Source organism: Staurois parvus, unplaced genomic scaffold, assembly GCF_062004578.1.
Source record: "Staurois parvus isolate SC_StPar_1 unplaced genomic scaffold, SC_StPar_1.0 ptg000097l, whole genome shotgun sequence".
Classification (NCBI taxonomy): Eukaryota; Metazoa; Chordata; class Amphibia; order Anura; family Ranidae; genus Staurois; species Staurois parvus.
This window is the reverse complement of record NW_028317893.1, coordinates 1843995-1866461: the sequence shown is the minus strand read 5'-3', so window position 1 is coordinate 1866461 and position 22467 is coordinate 1843995. Positions and strand designations below refer to the sequence as shown.

At 40.4% G+C, this 22467-nt stretch overlaps 1 protein-coding gene across 10 annotated transcripts in view; it reads right to left on the bottom strand.

Annotated features, from left to right (window-relative positions):
* Nucleotides 1-22467, bottom strand: part of PTPRM (protein tyrosine phosphatase receptor type M) — a 998088-nt gene that overhangs the window by 85679 nt on the left and 889942 nt on the right. For all 10 annotated transcript variants that reach the window (XM_089670974.1, XM_089670978.1, XM_089670975.1 and 7 more), the window contains one exon: nt 5832-5929. In XM_089670974.1, the coding sequence (XP_089527100.1) occupies nt 5832-5929 (98 nt within the window). The remainder of the gene's footprint in view (nt 1-5831; nt 5930-22467) is intronic.

Genomic DNA, 22467 nt, shown 5'->3' with positions numbered 1-22467 from the left:
TGCCCATAACATATTCTCCATTTCATTCCCCTACTGAATGATTAAAAAAGGAACCAGACTGCTCTTGGTTCTGAATATTAAGACAAAATGTGAGCAGTCTTCTCTGGGCAGTTCCACTACCCTATGCCTCGCTGGCTTCATACTGTTTGAATGATGTAGCCATTAGCATCTTTTGAATCTGAACTCCAGGAAAACGAAACAACCTCCCTTCCAGTGGGGCTGTGCCCACTCTACAAAGGTTAACTGTTCATCTCTGTCCGGGAGCCAGGTACAGCAGTTTCACTTACCCAATTCTGCACTCTCACAGGCTCTTCTGCACTGCTAGACCTGGACCATTCCCTGCTGCTTCCCCCGCCCCAATCCTCAGGCAGTCTATGGTCTTCTGATGTCATCAAGACCAATGCAGGGTATTGGACTTGAGGACACTGACAGACAGCCCAATACCAGAGTGCCGGGGAGCACCACGTGCCAGAAGAACAGAGGATCAGGTAAGTAAAAGTGCTTTCCCTGTCCCCTAGACAGAAACATCTAGATGAGCAATTAGGACTTCCTGAGCAAAAGCTTTCCTGGAGCTGGATTTAAATACAGATTTGTTTTATCTTCACAATAACAATACCTTCACTATATTAACAAGGGGTACAAAATAACCAAAACATCATATGTTAAAGTTAACTTAGGAGCAATTAAACTGCAAATACAAACATATCAGTAAAGTTAAAGTGTATATAAAGCCAAAACTTTTTTTTTTCATTTTGGAGGGAAAAGGTTAAAATCTCTATCAGTTTTCTTTCATCTGTATCCCACTGAAGAGATTTTCCTTAGCTTGGATTCACACCACTTATGTGTAATGTGCATCGATTCACGTTAAACTCACTTGGGATGATGTTCTTTTTTTGTTGCGTTGCATTGCTATGCATTTTTCTTTTTTTTCTCAGCAGGAACCAAAATATCTTTATTTATTATTTTCTTAACCACTTGCCCTCCAGAGGATTTACCCCCCTTCCTGACCAGGCCATTGTGTGCGATACAGCACTGCGTTATTTTAACTGACAATTGCGCGGTCATGCAATGCTGCACCCAAATTAAATTTATGTCCTTTTTTTCCCCAGAAATAGAGCTTTCTTTAAGTGGTATTTGATTGCCTCTGCGGATTTTATTTTTTGCCCTATAAGCAAAAGAAATACTGACAATTTCGAAAAAAAAACGAATTTTTCACATTTTGCTATAAAACATCCAGTAAAAAATGTTTAAAAAAAATCAAATTTCGTCATAAATTTAGGCCAAGATCTGTTCTGCTCTAAGTTATAGAGTCTAAAAATGGCGGTATATATACTGGAATTTTTTCTTTTTCTATGCTAGTAATGGCGAGGATCAGTGACTTACAGTGAGGAACAGAAGTATTTGAACACCCTGCGATTTTGCAAGTTCTCCCACTTAGAAATTATGGAGGGGTCTGAAATTCACATTGTAGGTGCATTCCCACTCTGAGAGACAGAATTAAAAAAAAAAATTCAGGAAATCACATTGTATGATTTTTAAAGAATCTATTTGTCTTGCACTGCTGAACATAAGTATTTGAACACCTGAGAAAATCAGTGTTAATATTTGGTACAGAAGCCTTTGTTTGCAATTACAGAGGTCTGTCAGGAATGGACTTGCCAATAATGGTGGGACTCACCTGCCTTGTGGGCTGCAGTACCAGGGCTGGCCAGCGGGTGCTCTCAGCAATCAGAGACTCACCCCTGCAGTCAGCGAAACACCTGAAGCTGATTGCAGGGGTTGTATTTAAGGAATGGCCAGACTCACAGCCAGGGCCTTGGTGTGTGTTTTTCCATGGGCCCCTGTATCTTGTATCCTGTGTTCCTGTTCCTGCCTGACTTGTTGCCGACCCTGCCTGATCCTGACCTCTGCTGACTTCTCCTGTTTGATCCCTGGCTTGTGACCCTGACCATTCTCTGCCTGACCCTCTGCACCGCGCTGCCCGTGAGTTACTGAACCCAGCTTGTGACCCCGACCACTCTCCCGCCTGTTCCTGGTACTCCGTTTGCCCGTTTGCTACTGACCCGGCCTGCCTGACGACTCTTGCATTGTACGTATTGTTATCTGTAGGTGGTTTGGTTTGTTTGCACTGTGTTTATGTTTAGTTTTGCACTGCGTTTTGTATTGTTAGTCTTAATAAATCATATTGTTTATACCATATCTGAAGCCTGCGTTTCCCTGTGTCAGTCCACACACCTCTGGTCATACCCGGAGCCCTGACAAGGTCAAACGTTTCCTGTAGTTCTTGACCAGGTTTGCACACACTGCAACAGGGATTTTGACCCACTCCTCCACACAGATCTCCTCTAGATCTGTCAGGTTTTGGGGCTTCGCTGAGCAACACGGAGTTTCAGCTCCCTCCAAAGATGTTCTATTGGATTTAGGGCTTGAGACTGGCTAGGCCACTCCAGAACCTTTATATGCTTCTTACGGAGCCACTCCTTGGTTATCCTGGCTGTGTGCTTCGGGTGGTTGTCATGATGAAAGACCCAGCCACGACCCATCTTCAATGCTCTGACTGAGGGAAGGAGGTTGTTGCTCAAAATCTCACAATAAATGGCCCCATTCATTCTTTCTTTAATACAGTGCAGTCATCCTGTCCCCTTAGCAGAAAAGCACCCCCAGAGTATGATGTTACCACCCCCATGCCTCACAGTAGGGATGGTGTTCTTGGGATGCAACTCATCCTTCTTTTTCCTTCAAATACGATGATTGAAGTTTAGACCAAAAAGTTCTACTTTGGTCTCATCTGACCACATGACTTTCTCCCATGCCTCCTCTGGATCATCCAGATGGTCATTGGCAAACTTCAGACGGGCCTGGACATGTGATGACTTGAGCAGGGGAACCTTCCGTTCAATGCATGATTTGAAACCATGACGTCGTAGTGTTCTACCGATAGTGACCTTTGAAACTGTGGTCCCAGCTCTCTTCATGTCATTGACCAGCTCCTCCCTTATAGTTCTGGGCTGATTCCTCACATTTCTTATAATCAGTGATACCCCACGAGGTGAGATCTTGCATGGAGCCCCAGTCCTAGGGAGACTGACAGTCGTCTTTAGCCTATTCCATTTTCTAACAATTGCTCCAATTGATCTATTTTCACCAAGCTGCTTGGCAATTGCCCCGTAGTCCTTTCCAGCCTTGTAGAGATCCACAATTTTGTCTCTGGTGTCTTTTGACAGCTCTTTGGTCTTGCCCATGGTAGTAGTTGGCATCTGACTGACTGTGGGGTAGACAGGTGTCTTTAAAGAGCTCAGACAGGTGCTACTAAGTTAGATTAATGAGTGGAGTAGAGGTGGACTTTTTAAAGGCCCAGTAACAGGTCTTTGAGAGCCAGAATTCTTGCTGTTTCTTAGGTGTTCAAATACTTATGTTCAGCAGTGCAAGACAAATAAATTCTTTAAAAATCATACAATGTGATTTCCTGAATTTTTTTTTTAAATTTTGTCTCTCAGAGTGGGAATGCACCTACAATGTGAATTTCAGACCCCTCCGTGATTTCTAAGTGGGAGAACTTGCAAAATTGCAGGGTGTTCAAATACTTCTGTTCCTCACTGTATATGCATTCTGACACTGGGGGCGGACCGACTGTCACTGACATCTCCAGTGACATTAATACAGTCATCAGTGCTAATAAAAAGCACTGACACTGTACTAATGACACTGGGCAGGAAAGGGTTAACATCTGGGGCGATCAAAGGATTAACTCTGTGCTGTGTGCTGTTTTACTGTGTAAGCATGCTGCTTTGTATTGCTCTGCTATTGTATTGCAGAGCAATACAAAGCAGCATGCTGGTGCTGACAGGGGAGAGATCTGTATTGTTTACATACAGTCCTCTCCTCTGTCGGTGTTCCTCGGCGATCACCGGGTGTCGGTGGGGAATTTCTGGCTGGGACCCGGTGGTTGACAGCTGTAGCCACCAATGGCAACAATATATATATATATATATATATATATATATATATGTGTGTACACGTGATTTTGCGCTGCCCTTCCACCCTGTAGCAGTAGTTCTGCTATAGGGTGGTAGGGAACCGGTTAACATACGTCACAGTGCTTTGTGACCCATTGTAACATGTTACAGCATGTTGAGCTATATTTAAATGCAGCATGTACACACCAAAAAAGAACAGTGCCATAACCTGCGGCTGTCGGTAATAATGGATAGCAGGTTTGTCTTTGCATTGGGATCGCATTGTCCAATGCAGCCCTAAGCTTGTGGTTGACATTTTTCACTGGCACAAGTGTCCCCATTTCACATTTTTCTCTCTATTCCTGTTCATGTGGCAACTTAAAATGTTGCATATTCCCTCACAGGAGCACAAAAAGAAATATAAGCCTAACAGGGGTTCTAACCCATCACCATCCTATCAAAAAATGGCTTTCGATACACTTAAATTCTTATTAGGTTTACTACCAATCAGAAACAAGGCAGTGAAAGAGCAATTTGTGGGCATTCAAAACAACTAGCAGAGTTCAAATGAGGTCCTAAGATTTGTAAGTGTCAAGTTTATTAGTACAAAACATATAGAAATATAGAGAAATAGAAAAACTGCAAAATCAAATAGGATCAGTGGTTGCAAACTGACGCTTGCCAGCAACAAGGCAGTGTAGGTGTCACTCCTATTCCCAGATGAAGAGCCTGCATTATATTTAAGGCCGATTTGCTAATTGTGCTTAGGTTAAGGGGCTTCTGTACAACAATGCAAATTTTTCTACAGCGAAAGGCAGAAACACTGTATTTGATAATAAAGGAATAGAAAAATATGAATGGTCATAAAGCTTAGTAAATAAAGTAAATGTGTTTTTGCTTTGAATACCCTATTAAGCTGAATGAATTTTAAAAAGTACTGTATAATTTTTAAAACAACAATTTGAGGCATGAAGTGGACACAGCTTCTTATTGGTTATTTCAAAGTAATTTCAAAAGTAAGCAATCTTATTCATTTAGTAAATCATTTCCATCATAGTTTCTTCACTTAGTGAGTATTTTTTCTTGAGCATTTATTATACGTCAGGTTCACTTCAATGCATAATCTACAAGCATGTTTAGCTGACAGTAGGGTGGAGGATTACACCTAATTAATGTAACAAAAAAATAATTTAAATCTAAAAGCAACAGTGAAGTGAAATAATACAAGGCACATTAGCTAACATGAATATTTTTGCTTTTGTAGTATGTTGCTCTTTTAAAGTGTCAGTAATTAATACACTTACCCAGCAATGTGGCAAACTTGACTTCCAAATTCCAAAATTGCTTCTGAACTTACTATTTATCTACCACTTTATTTTCCTCCAAAAAATGTGCTACATTTTGATACATGGTTCACCCATAAAAAGTTTGAAAGAATAAAATATCAAAGTACATCATAAGCATCAGAAGCTGTTTCCTTTTAGATTCTCTGTCTCTGATTGAAACATGGTATAAAGCAATCTGCACAGACAGAATGGGAGTGGGGAGAGTCCTGTGACTCATTCAGTTTAGTGTGAATAGAACTACTGAGGGCTGTATACAACAGGTAAAAGCAGTAAGCAGTTAAGGACAGCTTGGCAGAAATGCAAAAAAGAGCCTGGATCTCTACCTACTAATTGAAGGCGTTCTGTAAATATGAAATATCCATATGCAATGTTTACTGTATACCTTGCTTACAATGCATTTTTTAAAATGATACTTTTATTCCTAAACATAATAAATAGGTATACATAAAAACACCATGCATTACCTTTAAGAACCATGTCTGAGGTATACTGAACTAAAGATCATGTTAGACCATAAAATATTGCTTACCCTGCCCACTTCCACCAGGTTGGTGACCATAACTATGCTGGCTGTGTTTTCATGCCACACCATTCTCCAGAAATCATATACTGTTTCTTGCATTGGTCCTGTGCAGACATACAAAGTGAAATGTAGATTAAGTATTACAACATAAAATGTTTCACAAGCAAAGAAAGATAGAACATACTTGCATAGGATAGAAACCACTGCAAAACAGTATTTAAGCCATTCTGACTATAACAGTCAGAAGTGAACAGAAATAATATGTACCTCCAGGTATGAAGAGAGACATAGGACTCACCACTCTTTCTCCTATGTCTTGTAGGAGAAACGGCTGGTACTTGGGGATTGGCCCAACGCTGTCACATGACAACACAAAGTCTTTTTCTTGTGCAAGATCCAAGGGGTGTATTTACAGTAAAGCTGATATCACTATTTATTCTCTGTTATACTTTGCAAAGTTTCACACATTGTGACCTGCGTTTTACAGCTCATTTATTAGATGCAGGTGGTGGGGAGCATGTGATACCTTACAGGATTCTACTTAAATTGGTTGTAAACCTCAGACATGAAATATGAACAAAGCATATCCCTCTGTAGTGCGCACTTTTCTCAATAAGGTCCACTAAGTGTAATTTATGTCTGCTGCTTTGTCCCTCTGCTATCAGCATGAATCACTGCTGACAAGTTTCCTGACCCCAAGGGAAAAATGGTGACAGAGGAGATACCTCCAGCAGATTTACAGACTCAGCTCTGTTCCTGTGTGGAAGGGGGTGTGCCCCTTCTCTCCAATCAGCTCTCTGAGCTCTCCTCACTGAGCTCTGCAGTGTGCAATTTCAGCTCTTCACCCCCTGTTTTCTGAACTCTCAGACAATTCTGGACTCTGAACAGATGTAAAGAGGAGAAGACTGCAGATAAACAGGTAAAACTTATCTAAGAGGATTTGTTTAATTTCTGTGTATCACTTGAGGCCAGTCAATTCACTGGGTATATGTAAGGGTTTACAACTACTTTAACACAGCATAGAAAACTACTGTATGTGACTAGAGGAGAGGCCAGTCACATGACTTTGACAGACTCTGCTCCCAACTTTTTTTTATTCTTCTAATCTTTCATGCAGAAGAACAGTGCTCTTCAGGAGTACCAAAGTCAGTGGAATGCTAAGCACATTTGTAGTATGGCCATACCACCGCTCTACAAATTGCCCCAGTGATTGGGCATTCCCTGTTAATTACCGACAGCTGAACGGAGGTGCGGGGGAGTGGAGGGAAGGAGAGTATGTAAAGCTGGAGGTGTCAGCATTAAAATTCAGTGGTTGCTTTCCCCTGCTTTGGCATAGCACAGTTTCACTTTCATTTTACATATGACATATGCCCTTCATATGAGTTATTAAAGCAAACAGTTATAAGTAGGTAAAGATTAAAGGTACAAAGCTGAATGCTTGTATTTTCCACTGCATCAATAAATAGCAATATAAAACCATCTAGAATGTGGTTATTAACCGTGACACTTTCATTTCTAACTTGGACGGCTAATATACAGTACAGGCTGATCTTACAAGATTTGAATAAAGAGTTCATGATGCCTGTCAATGTTGAACATTGCTATATTAGTTGACCTTTACAGATTAGCAGCAATAACAATTGAAAAATGCTGACACTGGTGACGGACAAAAAAAAACAAACTTTCCTCTTAGAATACCCCTTGTATTCCCAAATATGGGATGTTCATTTGTTAATGGGTGTTCAAAGGTTGGATATCTACCATGCCAATCTATGTTCCATTATACAGGGTACTGACCCTCTTGAATGAACAAAGAGAACTGCATTACTAGGGTGGGCTATTTAGATTTTATAACTAAAATTTGCTGGTTGCATATAGAGTTCCTTGGGTCCAAAGGCTTCTGAGGAGCATTAGAAAAATGTGGGTAAGTGTCTGCAGTTAGGTTTCTTTGTCCGGGGTCTGTTTAGATGTACATTGAAGGGAAAGGTTCGCTTTAGTCTAAGTCTGCACCAGCTCCAGGAATTTTATAGAGGCAAACATCTCTTCTCACATGTGGTTCTGTTCAGATGCTTCATCTTCCTTTCACATTGACAATTTTCAATTACAGTCTGGCATTTGAATAAATGATTATAGCACCACTTGTCTTGGGCATAAATTAAAATACAATAAAGCCTGCAGGGCAGAGTGGGATTTACAGTTATCTCCATGTCCACGCTTAAATATGGTGCCAAACTCACATTTGTGAAGAGCAGAATATTTAAATATACTGTATTTATATCAGGCATTTATTATCATACATACATTGGTGTTTAGATTTTCTGAAAGGAATGCTTTTGTTAATCTATTCACATATACACTGTAAACTTTCTGTATATGGCCCTAACTCTCATAGCAAGTGATCAAAAATATCAGTTGATGCAATTATATTACATATCTGTTGTACATAATGACTCCTGCTTCTTCCCATAATTTCTATATGTGAAGCTTTGCAATATTCGATAGCAAGCACCTGCATTTAGGATCAATTTTCCTCCACAGTGCTTAAAATTTTTATTTTTTATTTATTTATGGTACTTATATTGCACCATCAATTTACGTAGTGCTTTACAAATATTTTGTACATTCACATCAGTTTCTGCCCTCAAAGGGTGTACAATCTAAGGTCCCTAATTCACATTCATGCATACACATACCAGGGTCAATTTAGACAGGAGCCAATTGAGACAGAAGCTTGATTTCACATTTGTGCTGTCATTCACTTTCCTACTCCCAAGCTCTTGGTGTACCAACATTGTAGAGGTTAAACTTTTTATTCTTTACCTCGGGGTCTCCAAACTTCAACATTTCCAAACTCAAACAGAGCCAATTTACTGTCCTTCAGACTTTTGGGGGGGCGGATTGTGCGTGTTGGGGGTAGAAAAAGTCCCAGGCCCGGCATCAATGAGAGTAAACAATGCCTCATGTGTGGTGTTCTGTTGCAGTGTACTTGTGGACAGTAGTAGGGGGAGGCATAGTGTCACACCACTGGTATCTGGGAGGGATAGTACCCCATCATTGGTGTCAGTGGATGGAATAGTGCCCCCTTTTTGCTATTAGTGGGATAAATAGTGCCACATTATTGGTGTCAATTGGGGAAATGATGCCCCACTGTTGGTATCAGTGTTGAATGGTGCCTCAAAACAGTGGGAGGAATATTGCTCCAAGGGACGGATAAAGGCTAGCAAAGGGCCACATCCAGCCCTCGGCCACAGTTTGTAGACCACTGCTTTACTTTATCCTTGGTTAAGCTTTGTAAATTTATGTTAACATGTTTCAGGTAAAAATATGATATAGTTATGACGTTTTTACTTTGTCTTTGTACCTTGATTAAGGAACTTTGTATAGACCCTACTATCTTACTATGTTTAACAAACTAATCTCAAAATGCAAGGATTGTGTGTGCTAGTGAGAAATATTTCTGATGGTTGATAGGCTATCCATCCTGTAACTACAGTACCTGCACTTTATGCCTTTGTCTTTATTCCCACACTTTATGCCATTCTGTACACACTGTATTTGATCAAGGAGGGAGATCTTTGGGCTGGGAGGTTTTTATGTACCAGCCCACCTTATGGTGTTTCCATTCTCCTTAATATACAATATATATATATATATATATATATATATATATATATATATATATAGTCATATCCTCTTGTATTGGCCAGGTCAGGCCTGGTACCAAATTCCAAAACCAGAGTCTTTCAGTGATATAAGGAACTGATAGGTATTTTCATGCTCCAGCATCAACTAAACAGGAAATAACTGCTTTGGGTGGATTGACCCTTGAAGACTGAATCAATAACTTACAAGTACTAATGTGGGTTTTACCTTGTATAAGTACAAAGACACAGTGTACAAGTCTACCTCACTACAATCACTTTAGCTAAATGCAATGGGCAGCGTGGCTTGGCACTTACAAGAGTGTTATTACTGCCTGTGCACCTGTTGGGGAGATATCCACTCAGTTCCTGTGCTGTCATCATAAGGGGAAATCTCTCTAATATAGACACTGACCTAAATATAAACATGTAATATAAAGAATGGGAAAGGTTTAGATCCTCTGTGTTTTTATTGCTGTCTGTAACCTCTCCAACAAGGCCACACATAGCACTATAAATCTAACAAAGGTTCTAAGCCTTCAACATTCTGTCCTAAAAGTTTCACTTTAAACTTGCCCTGTAAGTATATTTAGTGGTTTTGCATTTGAGGTGTTTGTAGTAGCTTTATCCAGCAAAGCCCTGTTCTGTCTGAAAAAATAATGCGTGCTGGTAATTATTCCCAAAACAGTTACCAACATTTTTGAACACTGCATTATAATGGTTAAGGCTTCTTACCTAGACACATACACTGAGACATCCTCACAAGAAATCATGCTTTCTGCAAACACCTTAGAATAAGGGTGTATCCAATGAAAGTCCTTTCCACAAGAGTTTATTGGAAATGTAAATAAGTACACTAAAGCAAATTAAAAGGACTTTGTCAGAATAGAAATGTTTTCTGGATACCATTAACCATTCAAAGGAACATTTCACTTGTTGCCTGGAGTCAAAAACACAATATATGCAAAAAATAGCACACATTAAATAACCATGAAATTAAAGGCATCTTTGACAAGTGCAAGCAATTGTTTGCTATAATATTCCATTTTAAGCTTCAACTTTATGTGACATACACAAATCTTTGCATAAAAATGCTTGACCCTCAATTATTTCCCAGTGATCTTACTCTATTCAAACACCTGAAACAGTAGAAAGGTGTTCAGTAATGCAACAATACAAATGCAAGCTTACATAAATGATCTATTATTATAGTTTTTAGTTCATTAAAATAGCTAATTACTTTCCAAAACGGATAAAATAACTATCAGCATCTTGCATGCATAGGTATGTTTACTTCTAATATGCTCTTGATTTGTAATATTTGTAAAGTTAATATCTGTAAAAGTAGAATTCTACCTTTTAGGCAAATACATACATCACACCTCAATTCAATTACCATGTCAACACTCCCTTTTGGAGTGTTTCAGCAATGCTCTTTGTGATACCAGCTTTAAAAAGTGCTTGATAATCAGATAAGTAAAGATGGGTGCAGGGGCGGACTGACAACTCATGGGGCCCCCGGACAATAGGGGATCATGGGGCCCCTGTGTCCTTGTCCAAACTCAAAAAAGCCTATGAAAAAGGTACCAGGGGCCCCCCCTACTGAACCAGGGCCCTCGGGCAGTGCCCGAGTTTCCAAATGGTTAGTCCGCCCCTGGATGGGTGAATCTGCCTGGGTTCAATTTGTGCGGAGATTTATTGAATCCTATCTGACATTGATGACACACAAACAAAACACCAAATCCAACTGAAGACTTGGGGGGGGGCTGCCTCTCAAAATTGCCTACAATTTATTTAATAAAGGAGATTACCTAAATTTAATGGTAGCTATTGAAATAGGGGGTATAAATGTGGTGCTTCAGTGCACACTACTCTACCGCCTATGGCAAGTGCATGATGTGTACCATGAGATAAAAAAAGGCCCATAGCAGCAGAAAATAGAACATACTTCGCTCCAAAAAATAAGCACTGAAACACTAAACCCCTATCAACAACAACAGGAAAAAGCAGGTGGGGCAGGTGGGGGGTATGGGTTTATGTGAGCAGCTAAAGAGCAACCAGGCAAATACAGTTGTTGCCAACACACACAAAAAGGTAGTTATTTAACAAAATATAGAATAGTAAAGCACTGTATAGCAACTAACATTCCCTACACAGACTGTCAGCCCTCTCAAAACGTCTAATCCAACACTGGCAAACAGCTGCAGGAATCCCACCCTTTTATAGCAAAGGGGCTGGCACATAACAAAGTTACCATTATTGGCCCTTTTAAGCTAGTTAATCTAAGTTCGCATGCCAAGTAGTGCATTATAGTTACAAAGAATTTGGTCAAACAAATTAAACCGTATGTTCGTCAGGACCATGAACCTGGAACATGCAGGATTTGCCTTTAACCCATGGCAGTGAGCACCAAAATTATTTATCAATGAATGAAAATTATTTTCCGTACAGTTTATACTGAACACCATTGTAAAATGTTTTTGTGATATACAAGTTTATCATCATACAGAACTATCATCCGGCCCCTGACAGTGTAAGAGAACTAAGGAATACATGGACAGTTTTATTTTTAAAAACAAAACTGCTAGATGGTGACTATCGATGTATTGAGAATGTAGACAGTAGTTGGTAAAAACTTTGCATTATGTGCAGTAAATATTGAAAAACAAATTGAGAGATTTAATTTAATTAAGAACCCTAATTAAAGGCCAACTAGTTTTATTTTTTTCTTTATTAAGTAGTGCAGACCCATTCATTCCCATGGGAAAGCTGCACTCTGAGTAATCATTTAAGGCCGTTATGAGTACAGCTTTCACATGGAATGAATGGGGCTTCAGCGCACATGTGGCTAGAACTGGCTATTTTCTGAGAAAAGTCTGTACAGATCTGAGTTGATTCACACAGTATAGATCACTGAACTGTGACTTAATGTAGGTATAAGACCTAGTGTGCAGCACTCAGCAGGGTGGCGGGAACTAATTTAACCCCTTGGCACCAGTGCCCCCTGGCCCTTTAAGGGTTTCAGAAACCGGGAGGCGGGGCAGGGTTTTAGGGTCATGTGACCGCTGTGATTTGCTGTCACGGTGGTCACATGATTGGGAAAAGTCCCTGTCGAAAGAGGAGATAGGGACTTTTCTGTGAGTACCGGATGAGTGCTGGGAGCACGCAGGGCGCACTCAATCAGCACATATGTTTTTCTTAATTGCACGCAAATGTGCGGCCGCTCGGCGTCAAGGCTCAGACGTGCGGCCAGCACGAAGAGGTTAAGGTAAAAAATACAGTTGTAATTTAAGGCTCTATTGCCATTTAAATAAGGTATTAAAGCAAGTTGCTCAATGCAGAAACAAAGCACTGCTGTAAGGTGTGAAGTCCAGACACATTGAGGTTGATTTACTAAAGGTGAATAGACTGTGCACTTTGCAAAGTGCAGTTGCACTCTACAAGAGCAGTTGCTCCAAAGTTTAGTAAATGAAGTAAAGCTTCACTTTGCAAAGAATACCCAATCACATGCATGGGGGAAAAAACAGCATTTTTGCTTGCACATGATTGGATAATGGAAGTCAGCAGAGCTTCTACTCATTTACTAAACTCTGGAGCAACTGCAGCTGCAGAGTATATTGCCTTTAGTAAATCAACCCCATAAATACCCCCAGCAGCCTGAAAGCATGAGGACGGTGGGAGGGTGCAGGCAGGCTTCAACAGTGTTGGGGTTTTGCCTAGCAGAATGGCTCTGCATATGGGCATAATGTTAGGGTTAGGGCTGCTGCAGTTATGTGTGGGCACCTTTAGTTGTATGCCCTTTATGGCTGTCATCCTTTCCCCCCAAAGTAGAGTTGACTCAATTTACACAACCTATAATCTTATGTGTACTTGATATTTCCAATAAAAATGAGAGCATATTTTGTCACAGAAGGGGTGAATGGAAGACCCAAGCCAGTTCCTTCAGCATCTTTGACAGAATGCTCCTATTGCACATCATACATCATAAAAGCTGAGATATTTTCTCATCAATGACATGAATGGTAGGAGCAGCTTCACACATGGTAAAAGTTGGAGCTTTAAAACGATGACTGCTTCAAATAACAACCTCAAGCTTACAGGTAGGTGCTCTTAACCTTAAAGCTATAGAACTTTTTACAGAAATTTAAAAGGGGAAATTGCTATATTGCCAGTTTTAGAAATGTAATCTTTCCAAAACATTTTATAATGAACCGATGTATACACAAATATGAAAAATACTGCATAAAAATCTTTAGTATAGTTCTGTCTTGTCATTTGAGTAGAGAGCAGATACATTTTGTTTCTAAGGGAGTTAAAAGCTATACAAAGTGAACGCTTGAACATGATCAATACTATCATTACACACTCTGGCACTTAAGGATGAAAAGTCAGACTTACTGAAAAAAAGGAATCCTTTAATCCCTGACCATGCAATGTTCGCTTACATGGTTGTCTGCCAGTCTCCTATATATTGAATTTGAAGCTCAGAGATTGCGGCCTAATATATCTAATAAACATTTTAAATGAAATGTTTTCTACCCTTAAGAGTCTCAATGCCTACAGAGCTAGACAAATCCCACATTTTGTCCATGCTCTCCTATTGCAAGGTCTACAACTCTGAAATCTCCAGTTATCTGTTTTTACTTTAGACAGAACATAGAAAGACTGTCTAATCAGATGGCTAAGCAAAGGCTTTATAGAGTATAATTAAAGTGCAACTAAAAGGTTCCTGTATGAAAGTCTAAACTAAAAGTTCCAGATGCTTTTACTATGTAAAGAACAAGCCTCATAAAGTGAACAAAAACTTTCTTTACCCTCCCTCAGATTCTCCTGCAAATCCTCTCACACGCTCCACTTCCTTTACACTGCAGCTCACAGTGAGACATTTTCAGCAGTGCTGTCAATCTAAAAAGCAGTGGGCAGGAATATGGGTGGCCTGTTGCTGATTAACAAGCTACAGGCTGGTTAAACAGTAATGATAATGCTGATAGCCATGCCCTCCCCTCGCAACATTTTATTTTCCCACTGTGCTGTAAACAAGCACAACCTACATAGAAGTGAAAACTCTGTGTTTAGGAGCGGTGAAGCAATGTTGCCACACCATCACATGAAGCTCCAGTAGGTGGATTTTGCTGGCAGGCTTAGCAGCTATTTGTGGGTCTTTATAATTTGCAGGACACATAATTATGTGCTGCAAATAATGTATTAAAGGGAGGTCATAATTCTACATTTACAAGTTGACATTTTACCAAATAAAAGGTACATGGCCAATCATAGACCTTTACCATCAATTGTCAGCTGTCTTACGAAATAGAAATGGTCTATAGCAAAAATAAAAATACTACAATAGCCATTAAAGCAGACACCTGTCCACCCCACAGTCAGTCAGACGCCAATTACTACCATGGGCAAGACCAAAGACCTGCCAAAAGACACCAGAGACAAAATTGTGGACCTCCAAAAGGCTGGAAAGGGCTACAGGCAATTTCCAAGCAGCTTGGTGAAAAGAGATCAACTGTTGGAGCAATTGTTAGAAAATGGAATAGGCTAAAGATGACTGTGAGTCTCCCTTGGACTGGGGCTCCATGCAAGATCTCACCTCGTGGGGTATCACTGATGATAAGAAAGGTGAGGAATCAGCCCAGAACTACAAGGGAGGAGCTGGTCAATGACATGAAGAGAGCTGGGACCATAGTTTCAAACGTCACTGTCAGTAGAACACTACGCCGTCATGGTTTCAAATCATGCATTGCATGGAAGGTTCCCCTGCTCAAGTCATCACATGTCCAGGCCCGTCTGAAGTTTGCCAATGACCATCTAGATGATCCAGAGGAGGCATGGGAGAAAGTCATGTGGTCAGATGAGACCAAAGTAGAACTTTTTGGTCTAAACTTCACTCGTCGTGTTTGGAGGAAAAAGAAGGATGAGTTGCATCCCAAGAACACCATCCCTACTGTGAAGCATGGGGGTGGTAACATCATGCTTTGGGGGTGCTTTTCTGCAAAGGGGACAGGATGACTGCACTGTATTAAGGAAAGGATGAATTGGGCCATTTATTGTGAGATTTTGAGCAACAACCTCCTTCCCTCAGTCAGAGCATTGAAGATGGGTCGTGGCTGGGTCTTCCAACATGACAACCACCCGAAGCACACAGCCAGGATAACCAAGGAGTGGCTCCGTAAGAAGCATATCAAGGTTCTGGAGTGGCCTAGTCAATCTCCAGACCTAAATCCAATAGAACATCTTTGGAGGGAGCTGAAACTCTGTGTTGCTCAGCGACAGCCCCGAAACCTGACAGATATAGAGGAGATCTGTGTGGAGGAGTGGGCCAAAATCCCTGTTGCAGTGTGTGCAAACCTGGTCAAGAACTACAGGAAACGTTTGACCTCTGTAATTGCAAACAAAGGCTTCTGTACCAAATATTAACACTGATTTTCTCAGGTGTTCAAATACTTATGTTCAGCAGTGCAAGACAAATAAATTCTTTAAAAATCATACAATGTGATTTCCTGATTTTTTTTTTAAATTCTGTCTCTCAGAGTGGGAATGCACATACAATGTGAATTTCAGACCCCTCTGTGATTTCTAAGTGGGAGAACTTGCAAAATCGCAGGGTGTTTAAATACTTCTGTTCCTCACTGTATATGCATTCTGACACAGTGTGCAGCATAAATGAGTACACCCCTTTTGAAAAGTATGCTTTTAATCAATATTTCAATGAACACAACAATTTGCTAAATTTTGACAAAACTGAGTTTTATAGAACATTTTGTTTAGCTCATAAGGTTAGTAATATAATTTAGATTGCAAAATCTTCAGTTTTACTCAAATTTGTTGATGCAAAAATGAATACACAACAACAACTACTACATCTAGCATTTTGTATGACCTCCATGATTTGTAAGGACAGCACCAAGTCTTCTAGGCATGGAATGAACAAGTTGGCGACATATTGCAACATATATTTTTTTTTATTCTGCAAGAACGACCTCTTTTTAGAGTCTGGATGCCGGATGTAGAGTCTCTTCAGAATTCCCCCTTTAGGTGTTCGATTGGGTTCAGATTAGAAGACATACTTGGCCACTGAATCACTTTTACTCTGTTCTTCTTCAGGAATACAACAGTGGCCTTAGATGTGTGTTTTGGATCATTGTTATGTTGGAAAAGTGCACGACGACCAAGGGCACGGAGTGATGGTAGTGTCTTCTCTTTTAATATAGAGCAGTACATTGTGAATTTATGATACCATCAATGAAATGCAGCTCCCTGATACCAGCAGTATTCATGCAGCTTCACAGAAGGATACTGCCATCACCATGTTTCACTGTAGGTCCCATGCATTTTTCTTTGTACTCCTCACCTTTGTGACGCTATACAGTTTTGAAGCCATCAGTTCCAAAAATATTTATCTTGTTCTCATCACTCTAGAGTACAGAGTCCCAGTAGTCTTCTTTTTCAGCATGGACCCTGGCAAATTCTAGGTGGGCTTTTTTGAGCATGGGCTTTGGGAGAGGCTTCCTTCGTGAACGACACCCATGCATGCCATTCCTCTACAGTGTACACCATATTGTGTCATGAGAAACAATCACCCAGTTTGGCTTTCTACTTCTTTATCTAACTGCAGTGAACTTGCATATCGATTTTCTTCAACCATTCTCATCAGAAGACGCTCCTGCTGAGGTGTTAACTTCCATGGATGGTCTGGACGTCTCTCTGAGATGTTTGCAGTTCCATCTTTGTTAAGTTTTTGTATCACTTTTGGTACAGTATTCTACCTGATAAGTAAAGCTTTGCTTGTCTTCTTGCAGCCTTCACCTTTCTTGTGTAAAGAAATTATTTTCTTTCGCAGGCCTTGTGACATTTCTTTTCCATGTGGTGCCATTGCTGACAGAATTAAATGGGAAGGGGTTTTCTTTGTTAAGTAACACCCTTTTATAATCAACTGTCTGCTGGACACCTGTTTAATGAATAATTAGACTCACCTGTAGTTGAATTCTTGTTAATTAGGATTTTGTTGTAAAAAATGTATCTTTGCTCCTAAGACTTTCATTGGGGTGTATTCATTTTTGCAACATGGTATTGAATTAATTTGTTAGAAAAAATACCTTTTAGTGTGTGCAAATTAACAAAGCTTGCTTGCAATCAATGGCCCGCATTTGTGGGAGTATTTTGTAGCATAGAGTCCCATAGAAAATGTTGATTTTGAAAGGAAAGTAAAGGTTTTCTGACAAATCTGTTGGGGTGTACTCATTTATGCTGAGCACTGTACAGTATATATATATATATATATATATATATATATATATATAATATCTCATAAGTAATATTTGTAATGTGGTGGTCTGAATCATCTCTTGTTCGCTTATAACTCCTGGGGATTTTAGTGGCAAACGTTTCATGCTTCTGAGTCTGTGTTCCTCAGAATGGAACTACACATAGTGGCCAAACAAATGTGCAAGACTGGGAACTCAAGTACAGAGCCACCAGGAGTCTCAGGAGATATGGTATAAGTAATTCCTAAAAAGACATACTCCAGCATCTACTGAAAGCTCAACATCCATCTTTTGGAAGAGTAAGTTAAGCAAGTATGGTATGCTAGTTTGTTTATAAATGGGGCTTGGTGGGTCAACCCCAATGATTTCATATGTATTGGATACTACAACAGCAAGATTTCCCTGACATAATTTGTGACTCTCTTCCTTTCTATCAGTGTTTTCCCCACATTTACATGTTCCTGCACCAGCAAAATGATATAACGAAGCATTAATATCCAAACAGAGTTGTGTGGACTCCTCCTTTAAAGGTAAGCCTTCATCCTCTTTATTTGTCCTGGCAACTGCTATCACTTAAAGTCACCAGAACAGGAATGGAGGAGAAATCTTCCAATAGGGACACCAGTTTTGGTTACCCTAGTGACAACAAAAGATTCCTTCAATTTAGAGGGGTTTCCTGTTTTGGCTTTGGCATAGAAAGTGAAGGGAAATCTCCCCAATGGGACACAGATACTGTAGCAATATAAAACTGATAGGGGTTGTAACTCTTCCTTACTCCATCTGAAATTGAAATAATAAAGTTTTGTCTTTAGTTCTTTTTTTTTGAGTGTGAGATAAAACAATTGACACTTTATTCAATTCTCACTTACATGAGAAAAAAACTGTTAACAGCTTTGGTGGTCAGTGTGGTGTGCACATACAGCTCACTCCAGTGTGGATAGACCAATAGGAGCTGCAAGGTATAGGTGGAGACTAGCTCAAGGATGGATATCAGCATTGTCTCTCCAGGTGAAAGGACCGCAACGTAACCCTAACGCCCCGCCTCCTCCACCAAGCTGCTTGAAAAAGGAGGCAGGCCCCAGAAATGTGCCTACCTATCATCCACTACTACGCTGTTAGCTGGTGGGAGTGAGGGGAGAGATGCCACTGACATCCATCCTTTTTATTTACATCATTTTTTTTTCCTTTTTTCATCATGATAAACAAACACCAACAAACTATACATACAATACTCGCCACACAGGATTTTACAGAAAAGAAAACATAAAACACAAAAACACATAACACAAAAAAACAAAAAAAAGGACATCCTACCCAGTTATCATTACAGCTTTAAAGCATAATAGTATATTAATGGAGAGATACAGCCATAAAAATACCCTCATCTATAACTAGTCATCGTAATGTCCATGGGAACAGAAATATCCCCAAGCGTAGACACCAGTATTTAAAATACATATACATAATAAACCCATTACCATACAGGAAACGCGTTTAATTCTTTTTACCCAAATAGCATCAAATTTACTTACTGAATTTCTTAAAAAATATGTATGTTGTTCAAAAGTTATCACCATAGGGAACGTGTATAACAAAGAATCTACATAGCCCAGTGGACCAACCAGTGGTTAGACAGGGATATTCGCATCAAAAAGTCCATTAAGTGTACCAACCACCTCTGCCCAATATTTATGGAGTTTAGGATACCACCACAAAAGATGTATAAGAGTACCAGACTTACCACATCTAGCACAAGCTGGGACAGATTTCAGACCTATGATGTGGAGAAATTCAGGGGTTCTTTATACTCTATGAAGAATACAAATCTGCACTAATCTATGTGATGGAGAAAGAGACACCGCAAGAAGAGTCTGAAGAACCTTCCCCCAGATCTCCTCCAAAATGGAACCAATATCCTGTTCCCATCCTGTCCTAGACAACTGGGAGCTTCAATACAAATTTCTTTAACCAGTTGCCAACTGCAGATAGCTGAATGACACAGATAGCCGAACGCGCTCTCCTGTGCGCCCCCAAGAGCGCGCACCCGGCGATCTCTGTGATCGCTGTGTCCTACGGACACAGTTGATCATGTGATGTGGTAAAAGGCCAATCACAGAGGCCTTTTACCATGTGATCAGCCGTGTCCAATGACACGCTAATCACCGGGAAATGCAATTGCCGGTTCTCGGCTGCACTTTCCTCATGCTGTCAGAGCGTGAGGAAAGTACTGCCGGGAACTGGCAGTTGTCAGAGCAGGGATCGGCACCGATCATCAGGGCACTGATGATCAGTGCCCTGATGATCGGTGCCCAGAAGTGCCATCCACCAGTTCCGCCCAGCTGTGCCCAGCAGTGCCCCCCACCTGTGCCTAGAAGTGCCACCCACCTGTGCCCAGAAGTGCCACCCACCTGTGCCTATCAGTGCAGCCCAGCAGTGACGCCAGTCAGTGCCACCCAGAAGTGCCACCAGTAAGTGCCCAGCAGTGCCGCCAGTCAGTGCCCAGCAGTTGTGCCAGTCAGTGCCCAGCAGCGCCGCCAGTCAGTGCTGACTATCAGTGCCACCTATCAGTGCTGCCTATCAGTGCCACCCATCATTGCTGCCTATCAGTACCGCCCATCAGTACCGCCGATCAGTGCCACCTATCAGTACCGCCGATCAGTGCCACCTATTGGTGCCGCCTATCCGTGCCAGCTCATTAGTGCTGCCTATCAGTGCTAATCAGTGTCAGCTATCAGTGCCGCCTATCAGTACCCATCAGTGCTGCCTATCAGTGCCCATCAGTGCAGCCTCATCAACTTTTTTTCCAATTTTTTGCACCAAAAGAAAGCTCTATTTGTGAGAAAAAAATGATAAACATTTCATATGGGTATAAAGTTGCATGACCGCGCAATTGTCATTCAAACTACGACAGCGCTAAAAGCTGAAAATTGGCCCGGTAAGGAAGGGGGTATAAGTGCCCGGTAGGCAAGTGGCTAATAAATCTGAATAGGTGTCTAAAATAAGTCCCTTAGTTGATGTTGCTTGAACTATTCTGTCCAGCATTGGAGTAGGGGAGAAAAACACTACTGCAGAAGAAAATAGAAAAACACATTTGAGGTAAAGAAAACTCTATCCTCAACTGCTAAACCGTTTTGAGAGTTCCATTATCATAAAGTTGTGTTAAGGTGGAAACTCCTACTCTTTTCCATCTCTGAAAGCCCTGAAGAACAAGAAGTTCAGGAAGCTTATCATTTCCCCATATTGGAGTATATCTAGTAAAGTTGAAGATCCCTATAATTTTCTTAGTTTCCTCCCACACCTTGCACGTTAACGCCAGAGTAGGCATGGCAGGTAATGAAACCCCCCCCCCCAGTGCCCCTTCCAGGACATGCAATGGTGACCGGCCCTATGATGACAACAATGAAACATGTCTGTGCAATGTACATCTGCTTATAATCTCTCTATGGACTGTGTGTGATTGACAACAGAAAGCACAAATGTGGGACAAAGAGAGTGCTGTCACCCTGCTTGGACCTTTTATGGTAGGTTCACCAAATATTACTTTCACTAAAGTTGCACATTTAAAAATAGTGACCTATGAAAGCAAAAACAAAAAATGTATGCTTATATGCAACCTTTATTGACTGAGTTTATATATACTTGAATACGATTCTAAGCAAAAATCAGTTAAATAATACCAATAAAGAGCTATATGGAAAAAAGTACAATACTACAATTGGGCTAAAAAATCTGAGCAAACGGATATAAACAATACTTAGTTATTACTGGCACAGGTAAATAAGCTTGGTAACAGCCCAAAACAAAAATAAGTACAATATGTTACAGTTCCCATAAATTTGTATCATTGCAGTATCACAAATGTATACCTGTAACAATACTAAGTTGTAAAACAGTACAATGTCACTTTAAATGTCTCAGTAAGAACATTTTTCCTGACTTTCATGCACCTTTAACTTTATGATGGCAGCATGACATGTGAACTAAAATCCACAGTAAGTAATGTATGCTTGTGCAAAGCTATTTCACAGTTGACAAGACTTGCACATTGTTGCAGAGTGGATGACCTGCATTTCCCATTCCTCCATCTGCCCTTTTTCCATTTTTACTTCCATAAACAGTTTCAATTGCATTACATGCACTTGCATTATTCCACTAACCGGTTCACTGCTGTTGTCTGTCAACCTTTGACCAAAATAAGCTTTTCTCCAAAGCGCACTTTACTTGTCCTTCCCCTATCTACAAATAATGGAAAACACTCTACCATCTGTTAATTTAATAAAACAGTGCAGGCTTCAGGTATTCTGAAAATGGAAACATTTAATTTTTTTTCTCTCCTTGTATGCTGAGTACAAAATAATGGTCTGCAGATACATCTGCAATTGTTGGGTCATGACCTGTGAAGTCTCCTGCTTATTCCAAAATATCTCTTTTAACTATCAGCGATACCTTTTAGCAGTGCCTTTTCTCAGCAGACTATAATCCATTTCTATCTATATCTACAAAATGACTGTGGTGATCCATGGCGTGGCGTTCCTTTGTGGAAGTGCTATCAATTTGTTCTTTTCATCTGTAGATCTAACTATCCGGTCTTCTCACTACTTCTGTGCAACAATAGAGCCTTTTCCTCCTGGTATTTAATAGCTATTATTAAACGCTGCTCATCTTCACAAGATATCCAACAAATGTTCTGAAAATGAGCATTTCTGTACAGATGGTACAGCTGACTAA